The sequence below is a fragment of the Salarias fasciatus genome, chromosome 1 (genome assembly GCF_902148845.1).
Source record: "Salarias fasciatus chromosome 1, fSalaFa1.1, whole genome shotgun sequence".
NCBI lineage: Eukaryota > Metazoa > Chordata > Actinopteri > Blenniiformes > Blenniidae > Salarias > Salarias fasciatus.
The window spans coordinates 29,441,644-29,458,771 of record NC_043745.1 but is presented as its reverse complement, the minus strand read 5'-3'; the positions used below and the strand labels follow the sequence as shown (position 1 = coordinate 29,458,771).

General features: G+C 42.5%; 1 protein-coding gene across 1 annotated transcript; it reads left to right on the top strand.

The window, feature by feature from the left end:
* Nucleotides 1-1,643: 1,643 nt before the first annotated feature.
* LOC115386295 (uncharacterized) lies at nucleotides 1,644-17,083 on the top strand. Its single transcript, XM_030088560.1, has 11 exons — nucleotides 1,644-1,707; nucleotides 6,990-7,188; nucleotides 8,054-8,247; nucleotides 8,345-8,558; nucleotides 10,355-10,385; nucleotides 12,779-13,305; nucleotides 13,453-13,574; nucleotides 13,655-13,894; nucleotides 15,248-15,409; nucleotides 15,557-15,646; nucleotides 15,732-17,083. Exons 1-11 carry the CDS (start codon nucleotides 1,684-1,686, stop codon nucleotides 15,900-15,902), a joined length of 1,974 nt encoding a protein of 657 aa, XP_029944420.1. The 5' UTR covers nucleotides 1,644-1,683; the 3' UTR covers nucleotides 15,903-17,083.
* Nucleotides 17,084-17,128: the final 45 nt, after the last annotated feature.

The window sequence follows — 17,128 nt, the reverse complement described above, 5'->3', positions numbered from 1 at the left end:
TAAGCCACACACACTCCTTTTATTGTGAAAAATCATGGGGGGTGGGGGAGGGGGGCTTCTGGTCAGATCATAGATGAAGTTAACATTTACAGTGTGAATTCTGGGCTGCAACTGTGATGTATTGGTCATTTGTTTAAGACAGATGTACAAATAGAGACCAAGTCTGAGGTCATTTGATGAACTCAATTAACATTATTATTTAAGACTGTTTTACAACGAGCAAAAAGTTTAGTTTGAGACTTGTATAACATAACCACTAAAGAACTGGGGGGAGGGGGGCTTTTGTGTTTACAGATGGTAAAAGATGAAAGAGAGAGGGGCGGGAGGTTGCTGATGAGAGTGGAATGCAGAGCTTTCAGGTCAAAAGGTCACTACTGCCAGCCCAGCCCAGATTTATGGCTGTGCACGAGAGAGAGGTCTCTTGTGCTCATCATGGCAAGACAAACCTCTTGTCACTGTTATTTGACTGGATGATTATGTAAATATGATATGGCTGCAACAGTTTACACATGGTTTTCGTGCGTGTGCGTGTGTTTTTCAGAACTGAAACACGCTTCACTGACAGCTACAGTTTTTTTCTGTGAGACTGTCATCCGTCAAAGGATTATAGTTGACCAGGAAGTTCTGCTAATGGACAAGCTGCGAAAGATATCCGTGGACACAGTGAAGAATCAAGAAGGTCTTGATGCTTCAGAATACAGGTAACCGAAATATCACGTGTCTCTCTCACGGTTCTTGTAAACAAAAAAAGTAAACACTACAAGGTTAATTGTTATTGACTTATTCTCACAAAAAAGGGTATGTGCGTATGTTTATGCAAACACACACGTCTATGCGCACACACATACTCATCTTTCCCCATATTTTTTGTGTTTCAGGCAGGATCTACTGAAGAGGCGGCTGACTTCTCGCAGCTCGCCGTCCACTGCCTGCCATTTCGCCACTGGATTTGTTGCACAGTAACCTTGTCTCTTTTTAATAAACCCTTGTTGATCTTAATTTATCAATTTTGGCATGTGTTTCGTTATCTTGTGGAGATTACTTTGCGTAGTATTTTCATGTCACATCCCAAGAGACTGATTCCTCTATATGAGGCACAGTCTGTGGGTGTTTGATTTGGTTTCAAGATTAAAGTAATAGTGGCTAATCTTAATGAGTCAGGGAGGGTACCCAAATTGAAAGAGTCTCTAAACATATTAAGAAGTGGTTGTATCAGTTTATCTTTGTCTTTTAGACGAGTCATTTTGCCGGACTTAGCTGTCAACACAATGCAGCAGGATGACCTCTGCCCCACTTCTCTGCTGGCTGTCCCACACAGCTGATGGTGCGATTGGGGGGCGGCGCCTTGAGGGGGCAGGGTGCATTTTACCTGCTGCCTCACACCTGCTCTGCTTTCCTCATTTCACATTGCTGCAGTGGTGCTGCTGGGGCAGTAACAGGCTGCAGTGTGGTTTCTGCGTGGTGGTTTTTGTTCTGCCTTGAGGGCTTTGCACTATTGAAAAGGGTTAAGTTTAGCTTGCCCCTCACTTCACCGAACCACAATACATCTGCGTGACCACTCGTGTTGTCTGCGGCACGTTTACATTGCATGTGTGGCTGACTGCAGTTTGCATTGCCAGTTCGCTGCTGGGGCTTGTTGTAGCTCGTTGTGGCCGTTTCCCCGTCTGCAGGCTCTCTGCATCCATGACTCCTTCACTTGGCTCACCTGTGAGTATTGGCTCCTTGGCCATGAACAATATTGCACTTCAGATTATTGATATTAACATGTTATTGCAGGCTTAGAGCTGTGATGTGCGGCCTGTGAAGGTTGGCTAGGAGCAGCTGCATTTTTTCTTTTTAGCCTCGACGTTGCACACCAGTATTTTGTCCTGGTTCTCAGCCCCTGCTGGTGTGCTTCGGCTTGGCTCAGCCGTTCTGCCAGACCACACTGTGGTTGTTGTTCTTTTGTTTGGTTGTATTGTTTAAAACCTCTGCTATTGTCTTTTTTTTTTTCTTTCTCCCCTCATTTTTATCTATTCCGTTGCGGGTTTTGTGTATTTGATTTGTTTTCACTTTTTTTTTTTCTTTTTGAAACAGGACCTGTGGGTCCCCAGTCTAACCAGATCCCTTGGTGGTGGTTATCTGTTGGCTGCAGCGACGTGCACTACGTGCACTCTACTCACAAATCATAGGTGTCCTTGGTTTGTGGTGCCACGTGGTGTGTAGATCCCCCCTGTTGCTGGCTGCCTGTTAAGCCCCGATCCTGCTTTCTTTGTATAGGTTGAGTTCACCCGCGATCTTAGTGAATTTGGATTTTACTTTGTTCTCCCTTATCTATGGTAAACCCCCCCCCCTTTTTTTTCCCTCCATTGTAATAAAATTATATATTTTTTGGGGGAAATTATGTCTCTAGCACTCTCTTCATACGTGTGAGAACGGACCTGTGTGACCCGGATTAGTTTTGGATAACATCCCCTCTAACTACTATGTCCTGGAGCGTTGTCTGCGGCACTAATCTAAAATTTCATTGCCCTGCCACAACATTTTAAACTCTAATTAAGGCCCTTAATAAAAAAAAAATTGAAGTGTCTGAATAACTGACAGTTATAATAAAATCACTGGCAAATGTAAACTGAAGCAGTGTATTATTACCACGTGAGGTTGCAGTTTTTTATTACTTGACTCAGTCTTTCGCACATGTTTAGATCTTCACCTCTCTATGGTTCAGTGTTTGCTGGAGCAGAGAGATTTTTGTAGAATTCTTCAGCCTGCTCCGTTGTTGCAAACAGATGAACCTTCCCGCCACGAAGAATCCTCGGCTTGCACGGGTGATATATCAACAAAAATATCAACAAAGGGTTTCGGCTAAGAGGTCCTGCACAAACATGACTCTCAGCCCATCATGGTTGCTCTCTTTCTTCGCTTCTTGACAGACCAGTTCCTTTTTTTGAAATTTCAAGAATCTTACAAAGACGGCTCTTTGTTGGGTTGGTCTCCTCGGGGTTAGAGTGCGATGAGCTCGCTCCAGAGTAAATATGTGGAGTTGAAGCGGTAGCCCCAGTCATGTTGGCAGCAAGTCAGCTTTTTACTGTTCAGCACGTTGCGTTTTTATGAATATGAAAAGTGCTTTTACAAGTAAAGATTGAGATGACTCCGACTGCCACCATCGCTGCTCTGTATTTGGCATGGAGGAGTTGGCGTCGGCTGCGGGCGAGGCGCCGGCATCGCTTCTGGCTGCATGCTGCCCTACGATGGCCGTATGAGCTCGGTGAGTTCCACCGTCTTCTGCAGGAGCTGCGCCTGGACGACGGCCGGTTCCAGCGCTACTTCAGGCTGACACCCGGTTTCCACCTGAAGCGGTGAACAAATGAAATCGGGCACGCTGCTCACCACACGCCGCTCGCCTTGGCATCACGCCAACTGTTCTGGTGGCCGGAGCCCTGCATGCCCTATGTCAGCTCGTCCTTGAAGACCTCCACGCTGATAGGCTGTCCTGGTGCGAATTTGCTTGAAAAGCTCAATTATTTCAACTCAAGCGACAATCGTTGAGCGGTGAAGTGGCGGGCGGCGATTTTTGAGCGGTAGGCGGAGGCAAGTGGCGGTGCAAGTCGACGGGCGCGCCAATTTTTAGATGGAAACGCTTGCGCCGGGTGCGTCATCAGTTGCCGCCCATCGCAAGCCGCTCAAGATTGAGCGGAAATCGCGTCATTACATTGACTTTGTATGTAATCTCATCGCATGAAAAATTTGCGCAGCGTCCGGTGGAAACAGCGTAACAGGAAGAAACCTTTGCAGAACCAGGCTCAGAGGTGGCGGCTTTCTTCTATTCCGGTTGGGGTGATGGGATAGAAAGAGAAGATAGGACAGTTTCTTGTATCTACATACATTTCATATATATAAACAGAGTACACTGGCTACAAAAGAAACAATCAATGACATGTAGTAATACAATGAAATTAAAGCCGCAAGCAGCATTGGTCGGGACCGAGCCTCCCCGCCGGCCCACGACTGAGACGTCCTCGTACCTTGCTGGCCGAAATCCAGGTCACCGGGAGTTTTGCTTCTCTGTAAACATCCATTTTCTTGATTTTAATTCATTTTCTGTTGTAAAAGGGCTTTTATTTTAAAGGAATGTTGGGCTTTTATTTTGGAAATGTAGTATATGCTGTCATTGACACTGGTTAACCCAAAATTGTCAATGTGTTTTGTTTGAAATGTTATTTTTCACAAAATTTGGACTTTTATTTTGAAAAGGTTTGAGGCTCTTATTTTGACACTCCAGAAACCTTTTAGACCTCAATGAGACGAACGCGTGAATGTTAGATATTTGTACGACATTCCTGCGGGCCGTGGCGAACATTTTAGTTTTTGTAGGTGGCGCTAGAGAGCAGATGGGGTTAATTTTTCTATTTCATAAAATTTTTCACCAGTCCGGATGTGCGTGCCAAATTTGTTGACTTTCGTGCATGTTTAGCAGGTCAAATCTGAGTTTGTTTCCGCGATGGAATAATAACTAGCATATAGCTATTAGCATCTGTCATCCATTAGCATTGCTCTTTTTACCACTGTTAGCATCTCCCATCATTTAAAATGAAGATGTTCGTGTCTAATCTATTAGCATGTAGCTGTTAGCATCTTCCACTCATTTCACTGGAAATGTAAGGCTCCAATCTACTAGCATGTAGCTGTTAGCATCTGTCATCTGATAACATGGGTTTTTTAGCACCACGAGCATCTCCCATCCATTAACATGGAGCTGTTAGCTTCTCCCATCTGCTTTTGAGAGTCACTGAATGAAGGCACTGAGTGTCAGAGTTTAAGCGTGGGCATACGTGCCCATATATGGTAATGTGAGTTAGAGTGGGAGAGAGGAGAAAATAAAAGCTTCTGTTTGGGGAAACAACTGCTCCTTGTTCCTTTCCTGTTTGGCAAAACTGAACAAAAAATATCACGTTTGATAGGAAATTTGGTTGTCTCACAGTTGGTGAGGCTTTCAGAGCATTCAGACTTTTAGTTTGGACCTTCGAGGCCTCAGTTTGTGAGAAACGCGACATTTTTCCCCATCCGGCTCCATTATAACTGAGCAAAAAAAATGCAGAGTGCACACCTTTTCATACCTGTGAAACGTACATATATCAAGATATTTTCCCCACTTATGTTACATCATCTTGTTCGGGAGGACCTGGTGACGCTTCACGTCTGCTCGGTTTGTTGATAGGAGTCACGGTTTAGCCACACTCGATACTTGTTTGAGGTGCTGAAAAAAGGCGACTTTTTTCCTTTTTCCCCCATTATAAGGGATGAGGGCAGGAGCAAGGCAGGATTTCAGACTTCGAACTTTAGACGCTAATAAAATCTACACCGTGGGACTTTTGACAAAGTTGTTCACAACTTTTGCAGAGAAATTTGTCCTCTATCACGTCGCGTGACTCTGATCTCTGTACGACAAACGGTCTCGGAGGAGATCATTTTTTCGTGAGGAGTGATTTTGAGCAAAATTTTACATTGAAAGGGAAATCCCGGACTTCCTGTTAGATTTAGGTCAGGGGTGTCAACACGTGAATATTAGATCTCAATGAGACGAACGCGTCAACGTTGGTTTGATCTCTCTGCCACATTCCTACGGGCCACGGTGCCTATTTTACTGTTTCTAGGTGGCGCTAGAGAGCAGATTGGGTTAATTTTTCCATTTTATAAAATTTTTCACCGGTCATGATGTGCGTGCCAAATTTGAGTTTTCGTGCACGTTTAGGGGGTCAAATTTGGTGTCAAAGAGGTGGGACGCGTAAGAATAATGTCTAAGAAGAAACGGACGAAAAACAATAGAGACCTTGCCCTCCGGGCTCGGTCCCTAAATACATTGAAACGAGAGAAGCAGAACTGGGAGCCGGTTCCACATGGTAGGAGCCCGGGGTTAAATAAACGCTTACACCCACTGGGTCCGGGTTACCTCAATTAATCAATGGATCAGCTTTTTTGATTGATGCCCAGTTAGAATTGAATGCACCCATTGAATCCAGGTTGTCTTCAGTAGATCAATCGATCAGCCGTGATTGATGTTCTGTATGCCATCCCTCAATCACGGCTCTAGTGCACCCAACTCATCAGTTTTATTTTCCAGTTGAGTGATTCCTTTCAGAGCGGATTTCAGAGCCTCTGCGGTCTTGCACGCCTCCACTTGTTCAACCTGGGCTTCGGCCTGTTGAATCCACACCGTGTTGCCCGCAACTTGTTGCTTTATCTAGTTGACTTTACCCTCAAGTGTCACAAAAGTGTCCGTCATACCCGTAAGTTTCTGATCAATGCCATCAGGTCTCGTCCCGAAGTCCGACCGCAGTGATTTGAGCTCACACATTACTTCTTCCATGCTGACCATTTTAGCATTAGCCAGGCTAGTGCTTGTGCTGCTCGGTGGGCTCGGCAAAGTTGGTTAAGGAGTATTCTTGCGTCCTCGGGTGAATATGTTACACTGTTTGACAGTTGTGGGTCTTGACATGTCCACGCTGTGTGTTCTTCTGGAGGTGTTGGCAGTTTATCAGGTTTTTTTTTTAGTGGAAAATGAGAGGTACGATCTCAGAGCCTCTCTGCTAAGCCGCCATCTTGATCACGTGACCCCCGGAATGCCCCCAATTTAAATATTGTTACATTTCACTTGTTTAGATCACAGTTCTCCAAAGTTATGCAAACATGAAATGCTAAATCATCTTTACTCTTTTCCTTTTGTGTATAAAAATGCAGTTCTTTATAAACACAGATGTGACGCTTTTCAGCTGTACTGTTTTGCGTTTGAAATAACAAATGTGACTTATATTTGTTTTTTTTATGCTTAATGGCATATTTTTTGTTGGCTGTGACTCATAGTCTGGAAATTACTGTATGTGAACTGTTAGAATTTCATTACTGTAATGGACTCTGAAGCATCTCCTACCTACAGTCATTTATAAAGAACAGAAAAGCTGTAAATCAGGGATCTGTTGTTTTGACTGTTTAATTCTACCTTTGTGTTTCAGATGGTGATTCTTGATGTGATAATCATTGGAGGAGGGCCTCATGCCTTGACCCTCGCAAGTTTGCTGTCCAGCCATGAATGTGACCCTGAATGTCACACACCCAACTTCCCTTCACACTCGCACGCTCCACGGTCTCATCCAAAACCGGAAACATCCAACAAGAAACGCTGCAGTGGCAAAAAGAAGAGAGTGACCACAGGTACAATTTAACTTTAGTACAACTAAAACACTAAAGTATTCACTTTTCTCTAATTAGTGGATCTGTAGAAACTGAAAACAATATCACCTATCTCAATGATCATGTCAGTGTTGAATTAACTAATTCTAGATAGAAAATTGGCAAAATGATCAGATTATGGAGCTTTCCCTTTTATTTAAAGAAAGTGACCGTCTTGTGTATTGAAAACAATTATAAAGATGTTAAAACAATCAAGAATGTTTATTTACAAAAAGCACCCTGATAAACTAGTCAATTAAATGAGTTAAGAAACTAATCATACATCGAATTCAGAGTTACGGTTAAATGCAGACTAATTTTTATATATGTGTGACAAAGCATTTTTCATCTTCGCTTTCATTTTTGTTGAACTGATCACATTCACACTGACCTCTGATCCACTATGTGGGGTTAAGATGACTGGGTCAGTGTGCAAAAACCTTTGGTAAGACTTAATAATAAATACTTATTTTTAATTTTGGCTTGAATCCAATTTTGGGGGAAGTCCATCTATTCATCGTCTTTCTCACTTAATCCACTCAGTCATAACTGCAGTATGGAGAGCAAAGAAGCCCAGATATCCACGTCTACTGCAATTTCCCAAAACTTTCAGATTAATCATGACATATAATCTCTACAAAGGGGCTCTTGATCTAGTCGTATGCCTAAAGTCCTCTCAGTGTGGAGGTTTGGCAGCTCAACTGAATCTCACTTCGATAGTTAAACTCATTTTTTTACCTGAGATCTTATTCTTCCTGCCATGACCCAAACTTTATGACCATATTTGAAGCTTGTATAATGACTGGTTAAAAAAAAAAGATCAAAATCGGTGGGTTTTTGTGACAAGTCTCTGCAGGTCAAAGGCTGGAGTGCCAACCAGCAGAGTCGACAATGTCCGAGCGGCCTGTGGCCCCCCCGCTGAGCCTGTGTGTGGTGGATACCTACGGGGAGTGGACCGCTCTGTGGGAGAGTCAGTTCACCGCTTTGAACATCCCTCACCTGCGCTCGCACACACTGGTTCACACAGATCCTCTCAACAAGGTACAGGCAGAAACAGCCCCCCCTGCAGCAGGAAGGAGGCTGATGGACCGCTTCCTTTAGCATGATTGTACATAAATGTGAATATTTCACTTGACAGAAAGCACTTCAGGAGTTTGTTTTAAAGCACCAACGCTCGGCAGAGCTTCACAGTCTTCCAGACCAGGTTTACATCCTGGATGAAAATGCTTTCTTCAATGACATGAGGCTGGGCAAGAAGGAGAGGAGACGTCTGAACGTCACCTCCACGCTGAGGAAGAGTTCAGCCTTCAGTCTGCCGGGAGCCAAACTCAGTGTGGATTTTTTTAAAGAACAGGTGTGTGTGTGTGTGTGTGTGTGTGTGTGTGTGTGTGTGTAAACGAATAAATAACTTAAGTGACTGATTTGTTGGTAAGTATCATTAATCTGTTCATACTAATACTCCTTGACATGACATTCATGCTCACATGGACAAGAAAAGACGATCTGCAACTAAATGTACTGTGAAGTTTTGTGTGTGTGTCTTATTTGGAGTTTTCTTTACTAACACTTGACTGATATATGATTTTAAAAATGTAATTAAAAATACTAATCATGCATGAAAGCTAAATGTTCGTTACTCATAGTTGCAGAACTCTGAGACAAAAGTGATGCTGTAAAGTAATGGTTCCTAACCTGAGGTCCAAGCCCCTCTTAGGGTAACGCTAGGAAGCACAGGAGGGGCCTCTGGCTTTATCTGTCCCAAAGTTGTCAAAATTCCATTTTACTTCCAAAGAAAACTAGAAGACATGCTTCACAATCTAGGCATGGTCTGATCAACTGCTCAGTGTTTTTATCTCAAAGTCTTCTGTGTGTTCGTTGAGGGTTTGGTGCGTTTGACTTCACGGTTAGGACATCTGCAGGGACAAAAGTTGGGAAACACAAATTCAGATTTTCTGTGTAGAATCCTGCAAAATGCTGAAGTAGAGATGACAAATCAAGGTTTATTGAGGTACGCGTCTGTCAACGCCAAGGAAAAAGTAAAAATGTTTTCCATCAGTGTGAAAAGACTTTAAAGAAGAAAAACGCAGTAATGATGTTTTGCATACAGTTGAATGTAGTATCAGTTTAACAAACACAGCTGCTTGAAAAATGTTGAACTAATGTTTTTTTTTTTATCTCCAGACAATTCATAATAAATTCATGTTTTAATTCAAGTTCATTTTGCTTCAAGCATCAGTCACGGCAAGTTGAAGTTTAAGTGGGTGAATTAGACTCTTTGCTTAAACATTAACACCATGTAAAACTTTTTTTTTCCAAGTCAGAAGATATTAGGTTCCCATTTTACTAAACTCATCTGCACTAGAAGAAGCTTCTAATACATCTCGAAGTAACTTGAGAGCACAACCTGAAAGCATCAACACCAGGCTGTTACTGCAGTACAGATGATGCATTCATCAGCCTTTAAAGGTGCATTAAGGAGTTTTTCAACTTTAAAAATACTTATTTTCCACCATAAATATGTTACTAATATTCAATGATGTGTACAATGTGCCCTGACATATTCATTGCAAGTACCTCTAACAACGCTGAACTGTCACTTGAAAGTTGCAGTGCCGGTCCGGCACCAGAATTTTTTTGGGGAGAATTTGAGAGAATGTGACGTAATGCACGCTCCCGCTGGCCTGATTTGCTTCGCTTTCGTTTTGTCCGCCATTACTCCGGCAGATGCTTAGCAGCAACAACTGAGCGGTGTTGAGGAAGGATCTTCCAGAAAGTAAGAAAAGACCGGCTTCTAGCACTGCCACAACTCCAGCACAGACCCCACCAGGCAAAAGCAACTTAAATTTTACTTGAGCGCTACTAAAAGAGCGAGGAAGGAGTTCCCCTCTTCCGTGCATGTACAAGGACGCAAAGCCACAGGCATGAGTGTTTCACTAAGCTGCATTACGCCCAAGGCCTGCAGGGGCTGTTGTTTCACATAAAACATGCAAACTCCTTAATGCACGTTTAAAAAATATTGTTTAGAGCAGTTTCCCTTTGTTGTTGTTCACTTTTGTTAGGTTCTAAGTTATTTTGTTGCTTCTTCCATTTATCATAAATACATTAAACTGAATCTTTTTAACTTTTTATTTGTTTTTTTCCATTGTAGTAGACACAAAGATGTACAAAAACAAAAATGGGTACTGTTTCACATTTACTATTTAAAAAAGGAAAAATAATAGAATCAAATAAATTAGTCATGACTAATTTTGCACCATGGGGGTCAAGTCTGAGTCGGTCTTCTTCTGTTCCTTTTTTTGTAAGTGTGCCATTTAGACCAGCGTTTTTCAAAGATGTGGCCACAAAATTGCAGTTAAAAAGTCAGCCTCTCCATTAAGTAAATGTCTTCTATGATTTCCAGCCATTGTTTGTTTGTGGGGGATTTTTTTTTTAAGCCAGTTCCTTGTTATCGCTTTCTTGGAAGCAATTATAAGAATTTTAAAAATATATTTATCTTCTTTTCAAGTTTCTGGGGGAAGCAAACCAAGTACAAAAATCCTAACATCATTTGGAACACTGTAAATCAAAATATAATCAACTATTGAAAACACATTGACCCAAAATGAATTTAAATGAGTACAAGACCAAAAAATATGAGAGTGATTGTCATCAATGTTCCCACACTGTCTCCAACATTGTTGATTGAGCCCCTTACATTTGTTAGTGATGTGAGGAGTAATAAAGAACCGTATTAAAAATTTCCACCCAAATTCCCTCCACCTTTTGGAACTTGTAGATGTATGTTGTGTGGAGCACATTACAAGCCAATCGCCCTCTGACAATGTGATGTTTAGCTCCTTTTCCCATTTTGATTTTACATAAAATGGATCATTTCCATTTTGTTCCTGCAACCCTCGACAAAGTTTTGAGATGTTTTGGTGGGTCGACATTTATAGGCATCTGTAAAAACTTTGATTAATATGCATTCAGGTCTGAGAACCTCTCTGACTTCTGTATCATATGACGCACTTGTAGGTATCTAAATAAATCTGCATTCTTCAATTTGAGTTCAGCTTTTAATTTATCAAATGGCTTAAAAGTGGATCCTTCAGTGAATAAACAGCGCAGTTAGACCTTTTCCAGCCCAACTAAAAAATTTGGAATCAGACCCACCAGGTAGAAATTTTTGCAAAGAAGAGGGCCTTATCCAGGTTTTTACATAATTTGCTAGATTATATTTTTTAACCACTTCTTGCCAGATTAAGAGAGTGTTTCTGACAATACAGTTTTTGATACTATTGTCCTTTACAGTTTCTCCTAATTGTGTTTGTGGCTGGCCTCGTAAACCAGACCCGCCCACTCCTCATCTACATTTGGATTTGGAGTTAAGCTTAGTCTGGATAGGAGCCCATAGAAGCTTCTTGCAGGGGGTGTCGGTTACTCCTTTGACTGACAGCGTACTTCAGCCAATCAGCGCTTCAAAACAAATACGTCATCAAAATGCGTTCGCTTCTCTAAGGGTTAGCATTAGCTCATTAGCTCTAGCTTCCTTACATGCAAAGACACGCGAAAAACATCTTTTCCTGTTCGAAACTCACCAAGCGCAGACTCTTGCTGATGCTTGATTGTTGTAATACTTGGTATTTTGGCTGTAACTTTACTTATTGCAGCTTTCAGATGATGGTTAAAGTTAAAGTCCGTAATCTCCGCTACGCACAGTGATGGCGTCACTTCCAGTTTAGCCACCGGAATTCGCCAAAAAAATTTGAAAACAAAAAGCAGTAACGCTGATTGGCTCGGCAGTTTCACGATCGAGTGAAATCCCCTTCTATGGGCTGCTACCCAGACTGAGCCCAACTCCAAAATCCAAACGCGGATGAGGAGTGGGCGGGTCTGGTTTACGAGGCAAGTTTGTGGCGGCGTCTCACCCGACCTCATCTCCATCTGTTTCCTTTAGGCTTCAACTTCAGATTAGCACCAACACGCCACATGTCTCAAATTGGCAGCAAAGTAGTATTCCTTCAGATTGGGTAGCGCGAGACCGCCTTTTTCTTTATTGATTTGTAGGGTTTTGAATTTAATCTTTGGCTTGGCTCCTGCCCAAATAAAACGTGATGTTAATTTGTTCCATGCATTGAACTGTGAATCCCAGATAATAATAGGCAATGACATGAAAAGGTACAAGAATTTGGGCAACAGATTAATCTTAACGATCTCAATTCTGGAACTAAAATCCAGAGTTAAAGCAGTCCAACAGCAGCATTTAACTGACTCTTTTAAAGCCTGAGCTTCTTACCCAAATAACTGATGTAACTTAATGAGTGAATCCGACATTAGGCAGACATTAGACAATAGGTATAAGAAATCTAAAGTAGCACAAGAGCTGTTTTTCCAAGTAACAAACACTTTTTTTGCTTGCTGTGAAGAACATTACATCTAAAATAGCTGGAACATGTAATTTGCTTATGTAAAATGAGTAAAACCTATAGCTAATGGACCAACATTTAGCCAATCTGCTGGGTGAAAGAGAAGATCTACAGTTGGATGATGTTTCTTTTGATTTGTAAAAAGTTTGACTTTCTCATCATCAAAGACATGGACTAACTGTGGTATTTTCCTTCATGGAGCATGAGCATGGAAATCTGAACTCTGCTGTCCTGAGTAGTTTGACTGATCTGAATCTGAACATACAGGTGGAGAGATACAAACTGGAAAAAGTGCTGGTGAAGGGAACGGTGGAGCGGATCACCCCTGTAATGGAAGATAATGAGGAGATGGAGGAGGAAGAGGAAGAGGAAGGCTGGTTCAAAGAACATAAAGCAAATGGAGATAACACTATAATGAATGAAGGAATGGAAAATGGGACGAGAAAGAGAATAAGATACTTTCAAATCCAACTTCAAGAGGGAAACGTCCTAAAAGCCCACCAGGTTGTTGTGGCAACAGGCCCAACTCGTGCTCAGATGGCCAACATCCCGATGTGGGTGCAAAATATTGCAGAGAACTATCCAGAAGGGCATTTGCAGCATACAGTCCATCTCATGCATCATCTACCAAACACAAAGCAAAGATGTAGAGAAGCAAACTGTGAGAGACAAAAGGAATCATTTTCCACTGCAGGTAAATTACTGTACATTTCTCCTGATTTTGCACCGGAGTAACAGAAATATTCATGCATTTATCCAAGCAGAGAAAATATTAATGTCTTGAGGATTCACATACGCTCACATCTGCTCCTCCCTTTACAGTCTGCTTATGTGTGTGTAGTGTGTCAGGCAGGGCAGAGAGTAATGGTAGTGGGTGGAGGTCTGACCAGTGCTCATGTCGTCTCAATTGCCATTCAGCAAGGTGCCAGCCGTGTGACATGGGTCATGAGGAAGCACCTCCAGGTCCAGTGACAGTGTACAACATGAAGGTGCGATTAAACAACAAACAAACAAAGAAACACTGTAATTTGTCTCCTTCACAGCTGAAACAGTTTGACGTGGGTGATGTGGAGAGCTTGGTGGGTCGCTACTCCCACGTGGAGCACGGCATCAAGATGGACGGCCAAGCCTACCTGAGGCAGTTCTACAATGAGCGGAGCCTCCACAGACGGCTGGCTATGATTCGCCAGGCGAGGAAAGGAGGGGCCGTCACCCCCGAGGCGTACATGCACCTGCAGCCGTTCATAGTGAATGGACAGGTGGAGGTGAAGACGTACTGTCAGGTAAAGGTGCACACAATGCTTTTTCACAGCCAGGGTCGTGGAATGCAGAAAGCAGTTCCAGGAGGCTATGGGCGATGGCAGGGTACTCCCTGGACTGGTCGCTAGTCCATCACAACGCAAACTCAGAGAGACAGTCACACACAATAAATTAACATTACGTTTTTAGACAACATTGGAAAGCACAGAAAAAAAACAAAACTCATAACATACAGAACTTGCAAATTCCACACAAAAGGCTCCTGTAGCCCAAAATTTAACAGAGGATGTTCTCGATCAGAAATCAGCTCTCATAGTTAAAGCGACACTAAGTAACTTTTCAACCTTAATAAAACATTTTAATATCTTTTGTGATGATACATCGACTTACAACGAGTTGAATGACCCCTCTGTCACGGGCTGAGGGCGTCAGTATTGCTTTCACTTGGACTAAGAAACTGTGAGGAGGGTGGTAGGAACCCAGCACACGGCATGCGTCACATTATGATATAACATTGTTTAGCCACCATTAGATTCATTACCTCATCGCTATCCGTCCTTCACACAGCCACTGGAAACAAATGCAGGCGAGTTCAGTCCGACAGCATGCCAACCGGAGCAGCATTTTACGATGCCACGCACTAGTCCTCATGGGAACTGTAGTATTTGTTCAGGCAAAACACTACCGCTTTTGTCCACTGGCGCCGCCAAAATCAATAGAAACTGAAAGTTCCTTAGTGTTGCTTTAAATAAAGCAGACAGACACCTGAAAGAACTTTAAAGACCAGAGACTGACCGTCCAAACTGCAAAAGTGATTCATTCACAAATCATTTGCTTTAACAGGATCTGAAATTTAAGAAAAAAATGTAATTAGCCCCTTTGTTATGCTGCCAGCTCCTGCACAGTAAACTTCAGTCTGCTTGTTTGAACATTAACCAGGTTTTCTTCACTTCATTTCAAAGTTGAACCAACCAAGTCCAAGCTCTCGGCCTATTTCAGTCTCTACAGCTGATGGGGCGACACAGCAACGGGTTTCTCAATATGCTTGGCTAGATAGCACTTTCTCTTTCTTATAAGTAAGAAACAGATCAAAGTCAATTTGGCTTTCTGAACAGAATGTGCTCCTCCTTTACTCACCTTGATCAACAATCCTTCCAATGTTTGATTACAGTGACAATATTCTAACCAGCTCTTCACCTCTTCAGCTCTTTCTCCTCTCCTTTTTGCCTCTAATTCCCTCTGAGACAGAGTATAGCCATCCATTATTACACCTGTCGTGGAATTACTGGTTCATGCTAATCTATGTTATATATGAGCTGTTTGCGATAGGCCTTTAATGAGAGGAAAATTAACCTGAATGTTGTGCACCTGACCAGGTGAGTGAAGCCAGCTGGTGCTACAAGAACCAGGCGTGGCACCTTTGTCTCAGCACTGGGGAGTGCTGGAGTGGAGACATGATCTGGCTGGCCACCGGCTGCAAACTCGATGTCAAACAGGATCCATTGCTTTCTGAGGTGATGCAACAGTTTCCCATTCAGGTGGGTGAGACAGAAGAAAATGCTTGAAAGCATCACTGTAAAAGAATATCATTTGTATGAGGGTTTCATCCTTCCTTGTGTTATGTGTTGATGTTGATGTTACCTACTGCGCTGACCAATGACAGGATATAATGTGATCCCATTAAGGTAATAGATGGGTGGCCGTGCATATCAGAAAGCTTACAGTGGGCAGAAGGCTGCCGGCTGTACCTGATGGGGCAGTACACGGCTCTTCAGGTGGGTCTTCTGTTCAGTGTGTAGCCAGCAAGAATCTTTACAGGTACATTATGTATTATTTGCTTTCTTTCACTTTACTGCCCAGATTGGACCTCATGCCGTAAACCTCGCTGGCGGACAGGCTGCCAGCATGCGAATTGCCAAAGACATCATGCGGCGTCACGACTGGGACGGCAGTCAGATGTCTAAAACGAGCGGAGAGAAGACAAAAACCGAAGAATATGTTCAACAGATGCACGGCCTGTTATGGCTTTGATTCACGTCATTTACTGAAGGACTTTCAGTAAATGGAACAATCAACTGCTCATGATCATAATCATCCATCTATTCATCCATCCCTCCATCCATCCATCCATCCATCCATTCGTCCATCCAGGGGTTACCTGGAGGTACTCTGGCGTCCTAAATCCCCCCTAGGTGTGAATGTGATTGTGTGCCTGAGTGCCAGTCAGAGGAGGCAGGGGCCATCATGGAAAGAAAAAAAAAAATAATAAAATGAATAAATAAATTAAATGGTTGTATTTTCCAGTGATTTTATAAACTAATTATCAATTTAACTTCACCGTTTTTATATTATATTTTAATTTTCATGTTTACCATTAAAATACTGAGAAGAGACGAGGCAACGGACACAGCGCGACACAGAGCTGCCCGGCTCACAATCGGAGGCTAGGTTTGACTGTGCCTCAGATGAGGGCGGTGCTCTCTCTTTATGCCCCTGATAAATGTTCAGATATGAATACTATATGAACTAAATTTTCATAGTTTAGCTGATTTATGTAATGAGCCGTGTTTTTGTCAGCAACTTTATTTCTGTAATGTGTTTCTTGTGCCATACAATCGGTGGCGTAGAAGCATAAGGGAGGCCGACAATTCTCCGGCCTCATGTTAGGGGGCGCTAACATGCCAGGGAGTGGCAGTGGAATAAACCATTTACAGGTAGTGCGTCAAGTGCTGAGTCATCCATTTTTTTTCTTCTCACCTTGTCATACATTTTGAGGATTATATTCAGAAGTTAAAATAATTCTCAACTTCGGATTTCCACTTGAAGGAGGAAATAATAGCTAAAGGAAGACCGACGCCATAGCTGAGAGATTTGCTTCAGAGCACGGATCTGAAAATCTGCTCCTTTAAAACGGACTGGTACTCAAGAAAAGACTGGCTGTGTGGATGTCCACTGAGAAAGCGCCTTTTCTGCATTTTTCACCCAGTTGTGATAGTGTCTGGAATCAGGCAGGATATTGCAACCTTAAGAATTTACAGCATGGACTTAATTTATAAGTAAAGGCAAGACCATAATGACACTTCATAAAATTAAATGTGCTTTTTTGTGTGTGCTGGAACCAAAGCACAGAATAAGTGTATGGTGCAGTTTTTTTGTGAAACATTTTTTTTCTTCAGTTTTTTATTATTAAATGCTTGTTTTGTGTGTGTGTGTGTGTGTGTGTGTGTGTGTGTGTGTGTGTGTGTGCGCGCGCGCGC

What these genes read in the sequence shown, in the direction of transcription:
- LOC115386295 (XM_030088560.1), top strand. Translation starts at nt 1,684, where the DNA reads ATGACTCCTTCACTTGGCTCACCT. An exon ending in GGAATCATTTTCCACTGCAG is followed by an intron (nt 13,306 to 13,452) that starts GTAAATTACTGT and finishes ATGTGTGTGTAG; the next exon opens with TGTGTCAGGCAGGGCAGAGA. An exon ending in GGCAGTACACGGCTCTTCAG is followed by an intron (nt 15,647 to 15,731) that starts GTGGGTCTTCTG and finishes TTTACTGCCCAG; the next exon opens with ATTGGACCTCATGCCGTAAA.